At 38.1% G+C, this 18685-nt stretch overlaps 1 protein-coding gene across 1 annotated transcript in view; it reads right to left on the bottom strand.

The window, feature by feature from the left end:
- Positions 1–2511: 2511 nt before the first annotated feature.
- Positions 2512–18685, bottom strand: part of RAD23B (RAD23 homolog B, nucleotide excision repair protein) — a 35770-nt gene continuing 19596 nt past the window's right edge. The window contains exons 5-10 of the mRNA XM_059836844.1: positions 17354–17409; positions 13388–13515; positions 8992–9115; positions 7952–8079; positions 7359–7535; positions 2512–5530 (exon numbers count right to left, since the gene is read on the bottom strand). Of these exons, the coding sequence (XP_059692827.1) occupies positions 5417–5530; positions 7359–7535; positions 7952–8079; positions 8992–9115; positions 13388–13515; positions 17354–17409 (727 nt within the window). The 3' untranslated portion in view covers positions 2512–5416. The remainder of the gene's footprint in view (positions 5531–7358; positions 7536–7951; positions 8080–8991; positions 9116–13387; positions 13516–17353; positions 17410–18685) is intronic.

Here is an 18685-nt window from a genome sequence, read left to right as displayed (position 1 = left end):
TCCCATCAGGAACAGTTGTCCAAATGGACTCTGCAGCATTGCTCCAACACTGTCCTGCACAATCCTGCCCTTTGCCAAAGGGAAATTTGATATTTTAATGTGGAGACAGGAAAAGCACGCAGCATGTTTGTTAATATCAAATGCATGCTTTTAGGCAGATCATTTCTCTCACTTCAAGCAACACAGAAAGTCATAGTAATAAAATTTACTTTTTTTTTTCCTCTCCACCGTAAAGCAGGAGGACCTCATTGCAGTCAGACAACCCAAGAGTACTGTATCATGTCTGTGAGGTAAATGCCAAGGTACAAACTGGTTTGTTTCTTTTTACTGCCCTTGTTGCTTTCCAACCTCGTCATCATCTCCCTCAGAACTGGTTTTAGAACCAAAGCTCTACACAATAAGCTACTGGATAAGCTACAAGAAACACGTAATTTCTTTGTCTTTGAAGTGTCCCTATAGATAAACATTAGTTCTGCTCCCCAATGCTCGATCCATCTCTTATTTATACACCCAGAGTCCCACCAAAGGTTTGCTCATTCTGACTCCCCATTTGGCCCTGTCACACCAGTCCATTCTTTTATCACACTTGTAACTCTCCCAGGCATTTCCTTTCACACACACTGCCAATTCCAGGTCCAGAGTCCTCACCTCAACCTCCCTATGGAGATCTCTATCCCAGATGTTCAGCACTTTCATTGTCCTGGTTCATATCCCACCCTGAAGACTATTTCCTGCCCCTTTTCCTATTCTGAAATACTGTTCTTCCATCCTCCAACAGAAGCTGGTTGTGCTCCCTCTGCAGCAGGCATGCTTTCTTCAATAATGAAAAGGGACAAAGGAAAAAAAAAAAAGGAGATTTAGAGTAAAGACAAGGGAGTGGGGGTGGGAAGAAACAAGCTTAATTCAAATATATAATTAAAAATACATGTCAGGCTTTGACAAGACTTTGAACAATTCTAGAGATACAGTCACACAGATATGTAGGAGACATTGCCTTTTTTTTTTTTTTTTTAATCTTTGGCTGCTGCACATTTAAAGTCAAATGCTTCACATTACAAGGACAGCAACCAACCCTTCCCCTGGGATGGCAAACAGCTGCCTCCTGGTGTATCTGGTTACTCCTTGTCTATCACATCTAAAATCTCTTATCTCAGGCAAAAAGAATTTCAAGGATGTTGCTCCTTGCCCTCAGCACCACAGAGTACTCACATTTATGTGTGCAGCCATATAAAAATAGAGAGACACCTATTTTGAAAGACATTTTGCACTCCAGGTCTCTGAGGCATAACTGCATGGAGTACAGACAACACAAAACCTTAAGGACTGTTTTTAGTGCCAGACCTTCAGCAAGTGGAGGCACACAGCAGATAATGTTTTGTAACAGCTCACCAATTTTCCATTTGGAAAATGCCAAAGCAAAGGGATGACGTGGAGGGAAGATCTTCAGACTCTACCACTATTAAGTTATTCCAGACTAGTACCATTATTGAAGAGCACATATTTGCCTTTATTAGTTACACTGCAGTTTGGACAGGAAATGCCAGAGATGCTGGTGTCTTCATGAAAATGTGCTTTGATTAGAACTGGAGTTAAATTGTGTGTGTTTAGCATTTATTTCTCTTGCACAGCAAGAAAGAAATTGAGTCCTGACAAAACCCAAGAAGTTTAACAACCTTTTTTTTTCTCCCCTTCACAGGTCCTATATTCTATGAAGAAATGTATCAATACAGAACTGGCACTTGACAATGAGAAGTCAGCAACATCAGCTGCAGCCTGCAGATACAGCATCAGCAGCAGTCATGCATTCAGTGGTAACTGAATACTTAAATTTTTCCCATACATCACTTTATCACAGGTGGAATAAGCCTGCTTTTCTGGATGGTTTAGTGAAGACACAAAATTTTGTAAATTGTGGCTTCATAACTATATAGTGATGTTTGTAGCTGTGTCAAAATAATTTTTTCAAAGGATGGTGTGTTGAACACTGTTGGCATCCCAAACCAGGCAAGGAAGAACAACTAAAAAGGTTACTGACACAGCTGTTCTCCCCACTCCCACCTTATTGTTTCCATTGAACTAGAGTATTTTCAAGTGCAGAAATTCTAGGTTAGTTTTGTGCATAGAGCTGGATTTAAGAGAAATCAGAAAAAAAAGAAAAATGTGTCTGCCTCCAAAACTCTACAAAACCAAATGAAATGTCCAATGAAACCACAGGTGACAAATATGCATGCATTATTTGAGGACTTGGCATTGTGACTCTGTTTGATTCATTCATGCACTTTCTTGAAGTGAAGCTCAACCCAGCACTCCAAAATCAGTCACAATGTGACTTCAGGAGTGATTATCTCACATTCCTAAAAAGTTCTGTTAGTGTGGGGTAAGAACTGGGCATTTAATCAGTAAAATTGCTTGGGTTTTAGCTGGATTCATCAGGCAGCTCTGGACGAGGTAAATGAACCACAGCATCAAAATGCAGCTTTAGAGAGGACTTAAGAACAGACAACTACAGAATTAATATGACTTCAGAGTAACTTTTTAATCCCAATTAAAAGTGCATCATAAATAGCTTTTGTCTAAGCAGATATTCAGAAGTTTTACAACAAAGGTAAGGACTACAGTACCAAAACTTAGGAAGAAATACTTTATTTTCTCAGCTACTGTTCAGAAAGCCCTGAGGAAACTGATCCCCAAATCCCTAAGAGATCTGCAGCAGAGAAGCTGAGAAGCACTCTGTGCAGACAGCTCCCGGTAGTACTTGGTAGAAAACGAGGCACAACATACCTAGGCAGCTTGCTCAGGTCACACCTCCTCAACACCACATGAATTCCATGTATTCTTCCCTTTTGGCAGCTACTACAAAGAGAGACATGATTCTCCCTGGCAAGTATCCCGCTATTGGACAGATAACAGTTTTTGCTAGCATGTAAGGTCAGACACCTGTTGTTCATCAGAAGTCACAAAAACACTGTTTCACTGCTGGAAAAAACGGGAACAGCATGACTAGTAAGGCTTCAAACACAGCAGCCATAAATCCCTCAGTCACTCAGCATACAAAGTTACAAATGAACAAAGCTACTAGCTTCTTTTTTTTTTTTGTCTTTTTTTTTTTTTTTTTTTTTTTTACAAAGAACAAGCTCAACAGACTTTAATTCAAATACATTTATAATAAGTAAACATTTCAAAATCAAAATTGGAGGGAGTGGACTGAAACACCCAGACATTCTTGCTTTACTCTCCACCCTCCTAGAGAAGGAATGGTTATTTCTCATAGCAGTTTGATCAGTACAGAAGACTCCCACAAACTAAAAGCTTTTGTCTTAGTTAGGTATCAGCTATGTAGTAAAAGTACATTCAAGAAGTCCTTGTATCAATTTGGTGTTTTTCAAGTACCTGACAGCTGGTCCTTTTAGAGATAACAAACAGCCCCTTTTGGCATGCAGTGTTAAACCAAAATCTATCTCTCCCAGTTCACAGACAAACTGAGAATCCTATTTAGATGATGTTTACTAGCTGACTCAGGTATTAATGTTAACTTCTCTAAAATGAAAACATTATGAAAGACTTATTTCCTATTTAGCAGTATCACATCTCCTATTAATAGATTTGGGTTGTGCTACTGATCACTTAGACGACATTCACCTATGAAATTTTAAAAGAATAAAATCTGAATAATTAAAATACACACTATCTGGAAAAATATTACAGATGTATAAGAATAGAAAAAAAAAAGTAAAAGGCTTTAATACATTTCATTATTTTGTGCAGATATTTTTTTCAGACTATGGCCAATCAATGAAGAAATGAAATACAAATGTTTCAGTCTTTTTAGCTCATTTTTCAAGACACTTGACTTGTACTTTGAGCTTAAGTAGTACCTAAGCAGTTAATCCACTGATAAACAAACTCAGCAGAAAATAATTTTTTAGTTGTACCACTAAATCATTAAAATCATTAATATCATTAGTAGTACAGGAATTCAGTGCTGTACCACTAATAATATTTTTTCCTGGTTACTGTAGAGGTAAATTTGCAATCCAGGTAATTGGACTACAACAGTAGAAAAATCAAACTATCCCCATGTTGTGTTCAGGTAATGTTGCACAGAACAGTTTTAGATTAAATTTACATTTGTTTTTATTCATAGTATTGCAATGATGGGCAAAATTACCTCTAAAAGTAAAAGTGTATAAAAAAAAATTGTTAACATTTTATGAAGACTAAACAAAATAAATGATAAGTAGGTATGAAGAAGTAAGATTCAAAACTCTGTAACCAGAGTTTATTTTCAATATAAAGTTTCGAGTGTCAATTTTTTTTACATTGGAATAAATTCATAGTTTGCTTGATATCTCAAGTTTGAACTTCTCATCCTTATAAAGTGAGTAAATCCCCAAAAGTCCTTACTTAACAGAAATAGCTTGAACACTACAATCTACTCAAGAGCAACAGAACACCTACAGCTGTACTATAAAAGCTGGTTCAACAAAGTTGGGAAGGTAAAATTTGATTTGATAAAGTCTCATTGCAGCAGACAAAAATTAAGCTTGCATTTTGTTTGCTGGCAGAAAAAGAATATTCAACTCACTAGAGTGCATATAACAAAACCAAACATGCAATCTATTGCTTTTAAAACTTTTACTGCAAGATAACATTAAAAGAACAGTAATTAGGTATCTATATTTTTTTTTTCCCAAAGAGAAAATATGTAAACAGGATAATAATTTTTTTCTGTATGTATATAGTTTCTCAGATAATTTCAGGGGGTCAAAGGAGGGGGTGGTGTTTCTCAATAATCAGGACACATTTAACTGTAATGTGTTTTCATTGGAAAAAAAAGAAAAAAGCGAACACTGCTCTAATTCAGCATTAGACAAAAATACTGTGTTTCTTGCACTACTTTAACAGCTGAAGAAAAAAACCCGAATACCCCTATTTTGGCATTCAGGATTACATTTGCTCAGATCTTTTAGATTTCACAAAGCTGCTATCCAGTGTTGCCATGAAATACAGACTGTAAAATCTACGTAGCACAGGCTACTTCCAATGTCAATACTAAGTGGAAAGGAACATGAAGCAGTGCATTACACTACATTTCTGGAACTAGTACAGTAAGAGTGAAAACCTAGAAAAAGTTAACCTACAGTTTACAGAAGGAACTAATTATCTGCAGAAGCTGATTTTTTGGTTGTATATTTTTTTTTTTTACACTGTGCGATTTTCTGCATCTGCTAATTTAAAACAGACATTGAAAACTTGTTGCTTTCTTTGCTTTGTTTCCCATGTTCTCCCTTCCACCCACCCCCTATATTCCATACACCAAGCATTATGAATATAAGCCCAAATATCCTAGACAATCCAGTGAACAGAGTTAGTGTAATGCACTGGTGTGAGGTGTGAAATAGAAAAAAGGATTCTCTCAGTCTTCGTCGAAGTTCTGCTGTAGAAGAAAGTTGGCAGCCAGGTTTTCATTCTTCTCACAAGCGAAATATGCCTGTATCACAAGTCCTTCAGGAAATCCTAATGCCTTTAACTGAAGAAAAGAAACATATTCAGGAAGTGCATTTTGCACGTTAGGCTTCTTTGTATGTCTAGTGCCTTGAGATGTCACTTAAATAATTACTGCCTTCTTGAAACTAATACTGCTGCCTAGCTCAATGCAGCTTTTAGCAAGTAAAAAATAAGGTGCTGCTGCTGCCTTTAGCAAAGAGGATCCTCACTCGAAAAAGTGATTGGATTAAGTCTAATGAACCACCATAAAAACTTGTCACTTCTTTAGTGACACAGTAAGTCTAAAACAGACCCGGGTCACAGTATTGTCGTGAAGTAATGGCGCATTGCACTGCTGCAGAAAAAAAAAAACCCAACTTCAAACCATGCTCATTTTAAGCAATTATACAAAGCTCCAAAGCACTTTTAACAAAAAATTGCCTGGAACAAAAGCTCCCAGCCTGTGATCTTTAGTAGGCTGTCCAGCACATCACATTAGGCCATATTTTCAATTATTTATCTTAAAAAATCAACTGCACGCTGCAGCCAAGACAAGTAAGCTGAGAGCAATCTAGTTTTCAGAAGTCAAGGAATTAATTAACGTCTGGAACACAGCAACAACAGGGCATGAGAACATCAGAGAAGAACTTAGTACTGTGCCAAGGGTTTAGCAGCACTTAGGGGCACTCAGCAAATGAATTCTTGTTTTAGCCAAAGGCAAGTACACTCCACAATTGGGAGATTTTCTTAAAATCCTCACAGCACCTGAAAGGCATTTCATGTATGGGGCAGATCAAATAACTATGAGAAAAACTGTGTCCTATTATCCCTCACCAGCCATTCTTAGATTTTATTTCCACAAACAGCATGAAGGCATCAGCTGCAATACTAAGACACTTAAATTTTGAGGTTTTCATGGAAAGAGTAAGAAGCATATGGATCTCTGCTGGGTTTCAGAACAGGCTGTAGAGGTAAGAAAGTTCAACTGCATAAAATTACTTTAAAAGGAAATGCAACAGACTAAAGATGATGATCTGTGAAGAAGTACATGGACAAATAATTAGACTAATTTTATTATTTGCCAGTTTCCTCAAGATCTAGAGAACTGACACCTATATTCAAATAGGTATCTTCTAATGATCCTTACTTAAACTTTGGTTTAGCCAGATGAAAAAACAATTCTCTTTGGGGTACCAAACCACTACCACAGTATGACAAAAGTCTTGCAATTTGTCCTGAGAAAAATCTCAAAGGCATTGCCATCTATGCAAAACCATTTTTAGTCAGACAGTATTTATGAATGCAATATACCACCTTAGAGTATATTTTCATGCTTGCCAGTACTTTTAGAAAACAATAATTAACTAATTGCCATGGACAGACAAATAACTGGGTAAAGTTTTGACTTCAACTAATCTACTTGACTATGAGTGTTCTTACTTTCCAAGTACTCTGCAAACAGTGCTCAAACAGCCAGGTCTTTGTACCTGGAGACCTGTCATGGCATGATTTAGAAAAGTACTGGCAGAGGCTTCTGCAAGAGGGATTACTTCCTGAATAATTCCTGAGGGAAACCCATTCCCTCATCAATTATCACAGGGTCCACCCTGTGGTCCTGATAATTGGACCACTTAAAATTCTCTGCCTCTTCTCAGTAAGACAGAGTTAAGATATTTTAGACTCAACAGCTATAAAGCAAGAAAAGATATGATTTGAAACAAGGCTACAACAGCTGTGAAATGCCAAGTATGAAAATACCAAAAATAATGCAAGAACTACTGAGCTAAACAAAATTTAGGTTAGGTAGGTCTTAAGCATGCACTGGAGTCAACACCCAACAGCAACAAGAATTTCAAAGAAGAAAGGCTCACCCTTTCTATAGCTTCTTTTTCCTGAGGTGTTACTTGAATGTAGTTCATATGAGCATTCCCAGCATCTCCTATTCCTCCAGTGCTGGCACCATCATCACTGCCACTTAAACCTTGGCGAGACTCTAGAACTGGCTCATTCAACATGTGAATAAAATGTTCCTGGTGCTGGCTTATTTGCTGTGATGCACAGAACAGTAAAACAAACACGTATATTTAAGTAACTGAAGTTTAAGCATGCCAACAGACAAGTAAAAATATTTATTTTCAGAGAATTAAGAAGTCAAAGGGACAGGCAAAAAGTGCACAGGAAAAAAAAGTGTTATATCTAACTATAACAAATACAATTTTTATGTTTAAATTCAACTGCAGTGATCCCTCCCGCTTCCTCACCCCCTCTGCACCTCTTATGAAGTCTCAAATTTTTATCCAATGTCACAGAAAACACATTCTGTACAGCAACAACTGCTGAAAAGCCAGCAATAGAATGTTGTAACTGCCACTAACATATGATCCCAAGACAACATCAACATGTGACTCTCTTGCAAAAGCTAAATCAGAATTAGTAAGCATTATTTTCTTGTTTTAAGATCCACCTGCAGTAGTTGGGGGTTTTCCCGTCCAATTTGCTGTAGCAATGCTGGCAACAGAGAAGGATTTTGCTGGATAATTTGTCTCATCTGCTGGAACTGAGGCTGATTTCGTAAAAACTCAAGTGGATGTCCTGAAAAAAAGATCAGAGAAACAACATTTTTAAAAAAAGTTACTGAGAATCTTAATGAAATGCATACCTACACTGCAATTTTAGAAACAGGACATGAAAGTGGATAATACACCACTCACTGAAGAATAAAAGAATTTGCTTTCTCACTCTAGCTTTAAGTAAAACTTCTTTATTCTAAGATTAAACAATGCATTTCCTTTTCACCCAGTCTTAAGATCCAACAGCCTTGTCCTTATCTCCAACACTTTCTTCTGGATGTTTCATCTCTGGTTCATCTCAATCAGACACATCTACCCAATCCACTGTCTTGTCTCTTGTATCTTGAGCACCATTTCTAGACAGACCTTTTCTACCCCTTCATTAGGCTCCTTTCATGTATTTATCTATCTCCCTTTAAGAGGGAGGTAAATACATGATAAATACCCTTCTCTTCAGCAGGCACCAACCACTGTCAAAGTGCTGCACTGCTGAGTGAGGAGTCCTAGGTCATTTATAGGTCTCTCCAGTGCTACACTTCATGGCTTAATTTCAGGTCTCTCCCTTGATATCCCAGCTTCTGTGTGGGAAATATATTTATATAGTCATAGTGGACAGTCCCCAATCAGTCACAGAGTAGAAAATCAGAGTTTAAGTGAGAGAAAACACAGTCTGTGTTTTCTCATCTGTGGTCTTGCACTTAAGAATCCAGAATACTGAAAAAAAGAAATTGTGCAAGTTCACTGCATTTTTAAAAATTTTTGCACGCGACATACAACAAGTCATGGTCCCAAGAAAGTACCACACCTGGAATTACCACATTAATAGCTCTTACCCAATTCCCTCTGAAGAGCTCACAAGTACCTGGAATTTAAATCTGACTGAAAAATAGATTGGTTAAGGGCACATTGTTTATCACATCTTCTCCAATCTTACCTCCTAGTGAGCTAGTAGTCGTGGGTATAGTTGCTACTGCTGCTGCTACTGCTGAAGACTGAGATGCACCAGTGCTTGGTGGTTGTGGGGGGTCAGCCACAGCCTGATTATCTCCAGGTATACCCTAAAACCACAGTTCACATCATTACCCACAGAATGCTGACAGACACATTTCAACTGCACGCAGTATTTGAGCTTCAGAATGAAGGTGGAAAAAATTAAAAACTTAATGCTTTCACTGCAAATACAAGATTCTGTGAGTTATGCATTTACAACTGACAGAGAACACTGTGAAAAGAATAATTTTATTTTTTGGCAGGAAAAAAAGTGTGATTTGTATAAAAAGGCAGCAAAGCATGCCCTGCATCACTTTAAAATACACTTTGCCTGATTAAAAATACTTGCTTTGAATCCTGTTTAAAGAGATTTGATATGAGTGAAAAAGTAAACTAAATATACTGTTACACTATGTTATGTTGTTGTGCAAAAGTGACATTACAGCAACAAATTGCAGTACAAAATGCTAAGATTAACAATTCCATACAACTGGCAAGGAACTGAGAAGAGATACAAGAACACAGTTTGGGCCCTCTTTCCTCAATGAAAAGCTGTCATTCACTAACTCTTAAAGGTGTAAAGGTCTGTATGTCACCCAGCCTTAGCAAGTTTAAAAAACATAGTTAACTTTTGCTTTTTATTTTTTTTATGTGCAAGCAACTTTATACAGGAACTGACTGCTCAGAGGGCTGAAATGGACAAAGCTAAAACACAACTTTATTATAAACTAGAATGCTGGTTATACAACAATGATAACTCACTCTACTACTTTTCTCCTGCATGGAAATCCTTCCTACTCTAATCCTGCCTTCCTCACTGGCACTGAACCCCTGCACCAAGTCCTTTTAATCTACCTTTCTGAAGCCTGGAAACTTACTCATGTGACTGACACAAAGAATGTTACTACAAACCCTGATGGAACAGCCCAGAGAAGTTACCCAAATGAGGGTTATCCTTGTGTTGGGGAACCACAAAATGTAAGGAACTGGGTGGGTGAAAATATTACAGAGCTACAGGGTAACCAGACAATGAAGAGGTTTGTCAAGCCTACCATAAAAATCACTGGTAGGTAATGTAGATTAAAAGTCCTGCTGTAACATGATCTTCACATGGTATGTTCATCATTACACCTGAACAAAAAGGACAAATATACAGCTAATATAGAGGGCACATCTAGAAAGGGAGAATTGGACAGTGCTTCAAGCAATGCTCTTTGCCTTACCTGTTAATTAAGAAGCACATCAAGGTATAAATCACCTGATCATCAAGCACATTTAAGCCACTCAGGGGAATAAAAGCAAGATTTCCCTGTCACACACTTCATTACCTTCACATGGCTCAGTAAGCTTGGTACACATCCCTCCCTCCGCTGAGGGGGAGGAGGATTCCATTCATGGTATAATTCTGATGTAACTCTTCCTTATCAGTGGCTTACAGAGCCACTGATTAAATACCTTTCCCATCAAATCAGTAATTTCTGGCAATCCAAGTATAATGTAACAATTTGGGTTAATCTTATGAAATTACTAGTTGATTTCACCTACTCACAGGCATACGTCATCACTGCAATCTGTGTCCAGATCAAACAACATGTGCTTGTTTAAACTTCTGCGTTTGCTCTTGAATGGAAGGACTGTGCAAACTAGTTCAAACAAATTTACTTAGAAATTATTTGTCATCTTGAACATCATCTTAACTCTTGAAAACAAGCTTGAAGTATCACTCTCCAAATAACAGAGACAGTGTACAGTTGCAATCAGACAATGCCAGTGAGGCGTATGGACCTTGCTCACACAGCCACACAACAGAATAAAGCAAGGTATTAAACCACACACAAGCCACTCTGAATGCAAACACTGCTTGGACAGCAAAAAAGGCCACTGTTGCCTTATGGTGGATGAAACAATTGTTTACTGTTTAACGGAGCAGTACAGCGGTTTTTAGCTGACATTGCTCTCTGCAGGGCAATAATCACACCAGGTCCAGCTTCTGCACAGAACAGAGAACAAAATAGTTCCAGCTGGGAGGTACTTACAATGATCATCTAGTCGCACTGACTGACCAATTCGTGGCTGACCAAAAGTTAAAGCCTATAAAGGGCACTGTCCAAATGCCTCTGAAACACTGACAGGCACAGGATATTGACCACCTCTCTACAAATTATGTTCAGTATTTGACTATACTCACACTAAAGAAATGTTCCCTAAAAATATCCAGACAAAGAGGCTGGTTACTGAAGAGATGACAAAACTCCTTCTTAACTAGAGGTTAGGAAATCCTTGGCTGAAATAGAGATCTGAATGTAAATGCCCCCAAACATGAGTGTGGGGCATAGAAAAATCAAGATCATCTTTTGCAACTCCTTCCACAACCACAGGATTACATCTATAATCCTCAACGATCATGCCATGAAAACTGAAGAACTTGCCATCTGAACCATGGACAACAAGTAGACTCTTCAGGGGCTCATCTGATGAACAGCTGTGCTTTATTTACAATTTAAGTCCACCCAACACCTTACCCTTGCTGTACCAAGGTTCTTTAAACCTGGGCAGTGTTGTTACACTTATAGATCTCAATGTCTTAATCCTAATCTGCAGATTATATAAAAGATAGTGGTGATGTTAGTTTGGTTGCAATAATGTAGAGAGAGGGTCAAAGAACAGTGTCCTCCACAGATCAGATCAACAGTAACTAAAAAGACCCTTTTTGTGATGCAGCAGGAGAATAAGGAACATCTTCAGACCCCAGCAGATCCAGAACAGTTATAAAGACCATCTACAGCAAAAGGATTCTTCTAGGACAGTAAAACTCTGCCATCTAACACAGTTTCCAAGAGCAAGACCATTCCTCCCTACTCCCCCTTCCAGCAGGAGGAAGAGGAAGAAAAAAATAAAAGATATTTTCCAGGGAAGGATAACACGACACATAAAGGGACATCTTACATAACAGAAGGACCCACTTTTTATACAGGACCTACTGAAGGACTAAAAATTAAATGGTCATAGCAGTCAAAGCATTTGGCAGATGTGCCATGTAGCTCCATCACAGGGATAGTCTATCTCTGCTCTGGAGCTCCTGAACAGAAATAAACTGGAATGCCAGAGGGGAATGCCAGAAACTGAGTGCACAAGAATTGCACACAGTGTAGGACTGCCACACACATAGCAGCCAAACACTTAGGGGAGGCACTGAATTCATGGTGTATTTACAGACTAGATGAACAGTAAACCCAACATTTTTACAACATGAAAAACAAATGTTTGAACTTGAGGACTTATGACAGAGAGTTGGGAGCTATTGCATTCACCTTTGCTTGGCCTACTGCTAGTTGGGAATTAAACTTTTCATATTATTGTACTCAAAACATTTGTTGCCAATTTAAAATCTGAAGATTACAGTCTTGGGAACATTAGTGTAAGTAGGAAGCATGCCAGGGACTTGAAGTTGTAACTACTGAAGGAAAACTTCATTAACAAAATTGAAGTTTTATAACTGGAAGGTAAAGATGCCAGATTTCTTATCAATCAATCAGAAATTTAATCCACATGTATTTTGCAAGGATTAGGTCAAGATATCTGGTTGCCAGATTTTAATAAAGTACAGACCTGCTAAAAGGAAAAATCTCATCAGGGAAAAAATGGTGTGCCAGAGCAAAAATTAAATGTACCGGAAATACTGATTAAGCAACAAAATCAGACAGATTCTATGTGGTTACAATTCACCTGTCAGATTAAGGTATGCAGTAAGAAAAAATCCAAAAAGCCCAGGGTTTTCACTGAAATGAAACTACACTTCTATTTCCTCTCATGCCAGTGAAGTTCATTTAACCCTTCAAGCTTTATTTATCAAATGAAAAGTGTTTCTTCTGTAAAACACTGCTGAAATGAAAACACCAGTTAAATTAAGCACGGTTCAAAACAACACCCTCTCAAACCTTTCTGTTTGTGAAGTATATTAAGAACACTGCATTCTTAACAAAAACAGTGAACTGGAACTTAAAGAATGGTGATGATATAGATACAAAAGTACAATCTACTAATGCTGTTACTAAGAGGTGACACAAAACCACTGGCAGTTAAAGCTGTCGCTGTAACTGGACATACTTTACAGACATATGCATTATCAGTCAACAAAAAATGAAAGCAAAGAAGTGGTAGAGGTGGTTAGGGATTACTTCAGTGTTTTCTGTAACACACCATGTCTGTCAAAATTTCAATCTCATCTTTCCAGATAGCAAATGTCACTCTCAGCAACTGAGTAACGTTCAAAATAACACAAAAATCAAAGTGAGAGGTATTAAGCGGAAAACAAAGGTGCAGGTAAGGTAAGTGCTCACCATCAGAAGGTATTCCACTGCTCTGTCAGGATTGTTGAAGCTGGCCCTCAGTGCTGCAATCACTTGCTCCCGCTCGTAGCCCATGGACATGATCTCAGTCACCATGTTCTCATAGGACTGACCGGTCACTAGAAGTCACAGGACCAGCATTTTAAGGGAATAAGATGAAAATAATCACACACACACAAAAAAGTTTCAATGGGTAAGTGTAATTTCCACCTGAATTCCAGTCGTTCATTGAAAAGAGTACTTCATATTAAACATGCTGTGGTTCTGTGGCTTTAATTCCAAATATATTCGGTGGTTTCATTATGAATTTGATTTGAAATAGTGAAGGGTAATGAAAATAATGTAAACTTCTACTGACAAAAGCAGTACTTGTGATACTTCTGTACTTGTAAGTGAAATAATGTTCTCTCTTCAAGTTTTCATTTAAGGTCAAGGGCATCCTCACAGCTAATATTCAATTCCTGATGTAATCAAGAGAAGTCTCCTGCAGCTTACATTTGGAAATGTATTAATTTGAAATCTGCCTGTCAAATTATTAGCCATTGAGGATTTTCCAAATAAAGACTTTCTGCTATGCTGTTGTTAGATAGATTACAATTTGTGATTAGATATTGCTATATACTGCTGCATGCTGGTGATGATGATCAAAGTAATTAAATCAACTTAGTATGGACCAACTCAAATCATGCATAAGACTTAAAAAGTTGTATCTAGGAAACTCAAGACTTCAGTGGGGATTCAGGAAACCAAGTTATCTCATTTAATTTTTAATTTTTATCTCACTCAATTTAACATTTGACTAGACATCCATCACATCAAATCCCCCACCTCTTACAGCAAAAATAGATGAAAACTGTTCCACACCTGCAGCAATCAAGACAAAAGGTACACACACTATATATGGAACTATTTAAGGGCAAATGTTCACTACCCTAATGTCACTGTAAGGACAATTATTATCTCTTTTCATAATTCATTTAATATTCCTGCCTCAAATGCAGACAGCAAGTAGTACAATTACAAAGAAAAAGGAAAAAGGAGCTATTCTACCATACATTGTAATTGGGCAAATCTTCAAGGTTTTATTCCTGGCAGGAAAAAAGTCACAAACAAACCTAGGCATTAAAATACCATCTCCTTCCTTGGATAAAGGTATTCCTGATCTCAGTGAAATCTTACCACTGACTGACTCTGCAACTATCAAGTTAGTGACAGGAAAGTTAAACAATTAACAGTCATCATAAAAAACAACTAATTAATGATAACATTTAAAAAATCCCAGATGAAACAAATACAAGAGCTACTTTGTTAAGACAAGTAAGTTGTAATTAAAAGAAGCAAAGAAAACATGATGTTTTATTCCCTTAGGGAGAAGGTGTTTAACTCAAGCCAACATTAATACAGACCCACTGCCTGTTTCTTAACATGTGCTTCTAAACAATCAGTGGGTGTATATCTTAGGGCAGTATACTCAAGAACAAACAATAAAACAGCCCTAGCCCAAGGGTACTTGTGCATTATCCATAAATAAAGGATTTAAAAGCCTTGACTAATTTGAGTATTATTTGGGCTTCAAAGTAATAGTGCCAACCTGAGTGTAAGGAATGCTAAGTTCTTCATGTCTTCATCCAGAACTACAAGATCATTCATTTCCCATCTACCTGCATTTTTTCAAACGTAAAATAAAAAAAAACACGTAAACTTTGCTCCAAAGATACATACTTCTATATATATAGAAGTAAGGAAGCAAAAAAGGCAAGCCAATAATCATCGCAACACAATGATTTTGCTACTTCTGCTCACATTCTTCCTTACACAGCACTAGTTTACCCTTCCCCTTACCACTAGTTTACCCTTACCACTCCTAACCTAAGAAACTAACCAAGCAGACAGAACACCTGTTGAAGTAATTAGTTACTACTTGAACACTTCTGTATTGCTTTTTCAATATAAGCAAGGCAGAGACTAGCAGATTTGACAAAGGAAAAAGACGCAAAAAGGCTGGCTAGCTCTGCACAGGCTGCTACATAAGGCACAATTAAAAGCCAAAGGAGGAAAACAGAATTACTGAAAATGTAGGTGCATGTACTCCATACAGTCTACTTCATAACTTGTGCAAGAGTGAGACCAAGAATAATAATTCAGAAGTTGCACACCAGCAATGTCATAATACAGAGTCGGGCCTATCTGTCCCTAGTGCTAGTGGAAATGTTTGAGGTCAACGCTGAATTGATTCTGCTCTTTGCTTTTATCTTTCAAGCAACATTTTAAAGCTGGATTAACTCACAAATCCCGTTCATCACGCTCCCCACAATAATTCTCGTCCTATGCCCTAAAGAAATCTTAGGCTGCTCCTGTGAAAGATGTGGTTGCACAAGGACTGCAAGATGTGCAAATATTCACGTAGCACACAAAGCCACATCACTTTTCAGCATTTATAGAAAACAATCCCTGTTTTTAAAGCAAAGTCAATTAATTTCAGACAATGCAATTGAGAAGCCACAGTTAGAATACGTGTCAGATCCAACTTAGGATGTGAAAACATACTCCATCAATTTGTGCAAGCAAATTCCCTTCAGGATAGTTTTTAAAGAAAAAGAACAACGAAGTTCATGCCTACTGCTCTTGAAAATTTATTGGCTGACAACACTTACAGTATGCTTACCCAGAAAATCACACTCAATACCTCTTATTTCCAAACATGTTAGGGACACATGTGTTTACTCCATCAGACATCAACCAAAGAACTACCATACAAAATGGATCCTGAGGTGATGCTCTTGAAATATTTTGGGTTTTTCTCCCCAGTTTGAAGATATTTGAATCAAGACCACCAGCTTCATTTAACTTGCTGATCAACACTGTTAACACTTAGGGTTGGTGATGACATCATCTTGGCCAGTTAGATAATATGAATGGTTAAGGAAGCACCTTTGGTAACAACAATCACTTCAGCCAGCTTAGTTTAAGTGTTACATTTTTGTCTCCTGCTATCAGTCTCTATCAGCTATTTTGGATCACACAATGTAAAACCGTATGTCACACCTAAGAGCTAAGCTGCAACTGGACAGACTAAATCTAGTAGCTACCACTAAATAATGTAAAATATTACTGCTGCTTCTAAATCACTCTGAGCTGCTTAATTATAGCACCTGCCTCCAATATATCCACATGAAAATGTAAGTAAAACTCTTTACTTGGTTTCACTCTTTGTACCAAATTGGAGCTTCATATTTAAAGACAAAAGACAGAATAAAAAGCCCACCTCCTCCTTATTTCTGCACCTGAATTTGTTACACTCCAAAAGAACCCAAAAATTTCAGTAGGAGTAAGGAGTTGAGGGTTTGTCTAATAATTTCCTAGCTACCCAAATCAGCATAAATGATGGGCAGAGCTTTCTGCTGTCTTTATTCTGTCTATTCCACTGAGAAACAAAAATTATTTAAACTGTCAAAATAAGAGTAAGTTGACTGTAAATACATGGAGGCATTCATTTCTCAGCCCAGACAGCAGCAGATCTGGTGAATTTATCTAATCTCAATGTGTCAAAAAGCAAAGTACTTTCAAAGCTGGAACAAGTGAATAATAAAGACAGCCATTTTATCAGCCCTGCACTCTGGGGTGCAAAAGTGAAAAGCACACACATATTTACATCCAGTCTTCTATTCAAGCTACTTCAAAGTGAATAGTTAGAAGAGAAATTAAAGCAAATGGGGGAAAAAAGCAGAAGTGCAAGGATCTTCCTTTTACACCATAAAAGTATATAAAGGGAAATATTCTTCAGTAAAGAAGAATATTGAAGCTGGTTCCAAGATATCAACTTCAGGTCTTAGAGAAGAGCAGTTTGATTATAACTTTAACAATGACAGATACAGAAGAAAATGTTAACATCTGCTAATCCGTCGTGTTTCTGCTGCACCAAAATAATGTCTACATTTAAAAAAACTCTCCACTTACCAAGTGCACTTATAGCATCCTCAAAAAGATTTGATCGAGATGTATCACCTGTTGTACTGCAAGAGGAAGACAAGTGCAATGGAAATTACAAAACTTTGGAAAACTTCCTGTTTTTCAAAAAAAAAAAAGAAAAAGAAAAAAAAAAGCAGCAGCAGCTGTAACTCTAATAGCCCCTTTTGTTTCTAAAAAACCAACAAAGCTTTCCAAAGAGCTCTCTTTTGCTCCTGTAGTGAGAATAGATTTTACAAACTTACAATGCTAGCATTTTTAAAACAAGGCCAACCTTCCCCCGCTACCCCCAGAAGTTTGGCTCTTGCCCATCTGCTCAGGGATTAGCCATCTGCTTGCTTGAATGCTTTCAAGGGTGGGAGAACAAGGTGGATTTTCAAAAGCACACAGCAGTCTCACTAACTGCTTCCCCACAGTCACCAGTTTGACCTCAATGAGGAGCCAAGGAGGTTGGTGGCAAGCGCTTATTAAAATCTCAGTATACTGCTTTCCCAGGAATATAAACTGCTAACATTTGCAATTACACCATCTCAAGTTATCAAAGTTGTTAAATTACAGGATTAAAGGCTCACCTCCATGAACAGCAAGGAACACAGAGGCAGAACACTAGGCAGAGGAATACCAGTTTTAATCAGCCATAGCCAAGGGTGCCCAGCTCCCAGGGCTGCAAAATTTAAGCATCAGCCCCCTGGTCTCAGGGTGGCACACAGGGTGGGTCAGCAGGACTCCTTCAAGGGCATAACAGCCTACAGGGTGGTGCAACTCACTGTGGGGTGCCAGGAAAAAGTGTTGGGGGAAATGTAGAGGAAGAACCAAAAGCAGGGAAAGGAAAGCTTAAGGCACCATGCAGAAGAAAAGCATGGGTCAAGAGAGCAAAAAGAGGAGAAAAAGGGCCAGTCATACATGAGAAACACTTGCCTGGCCATGCTCTGCACCTCACCACCCATCCATCCTGTCTTTTTATTAAATTCTACTTCTAAAAATTTTTCATCATACAGGATGTGTGTGTCTCTATTCTACACACGAGTGTAGGTGGAATTCCAAGTGTTCACAGGGACAGGGAATTGTGAGATAGGGAGATCCAGACACCTGTGGAGCCAGCAACTGCTGAGACCAGACAGAGTGGAAGTCTGAAGGCCAAGGACTGCAGCCAGGTCCTGGGTGAGCTCTCTCTGTGTGTGTCTGTCTGCATGTGCAATGGCAATCTGAGTAGCAGGGACTGAACAAGGTGGCAGGGCTAAGGCAGTCCCCATGACCTGGTACCAAAAACTCAGCAAACTCTAAGGGGCCAGCTACCTAAACAGAAATTCCTAATTTTCATTT

This window comes from Haemorhous mexicanus, chromosome Z (genome assembly GCF_027477595.1).
Source record: "Haemorhous mexicanus isolate bHaeMex1 chromosome Z, bHaeMex1.pri, whole genome shotgun sequence".
Classification (NCBI taxonomy): domain Eukaryota; kingdom Metazoa; phylum Chordata; class Aves; order Passeriformes; family Fringillidae; genus Haemorhous; species Haemorhous mexicanus.
Note: the sequence above shows the minus strand (reverse complement) of the source record. Positions and strands in the feature narration are given on the sequence as shown.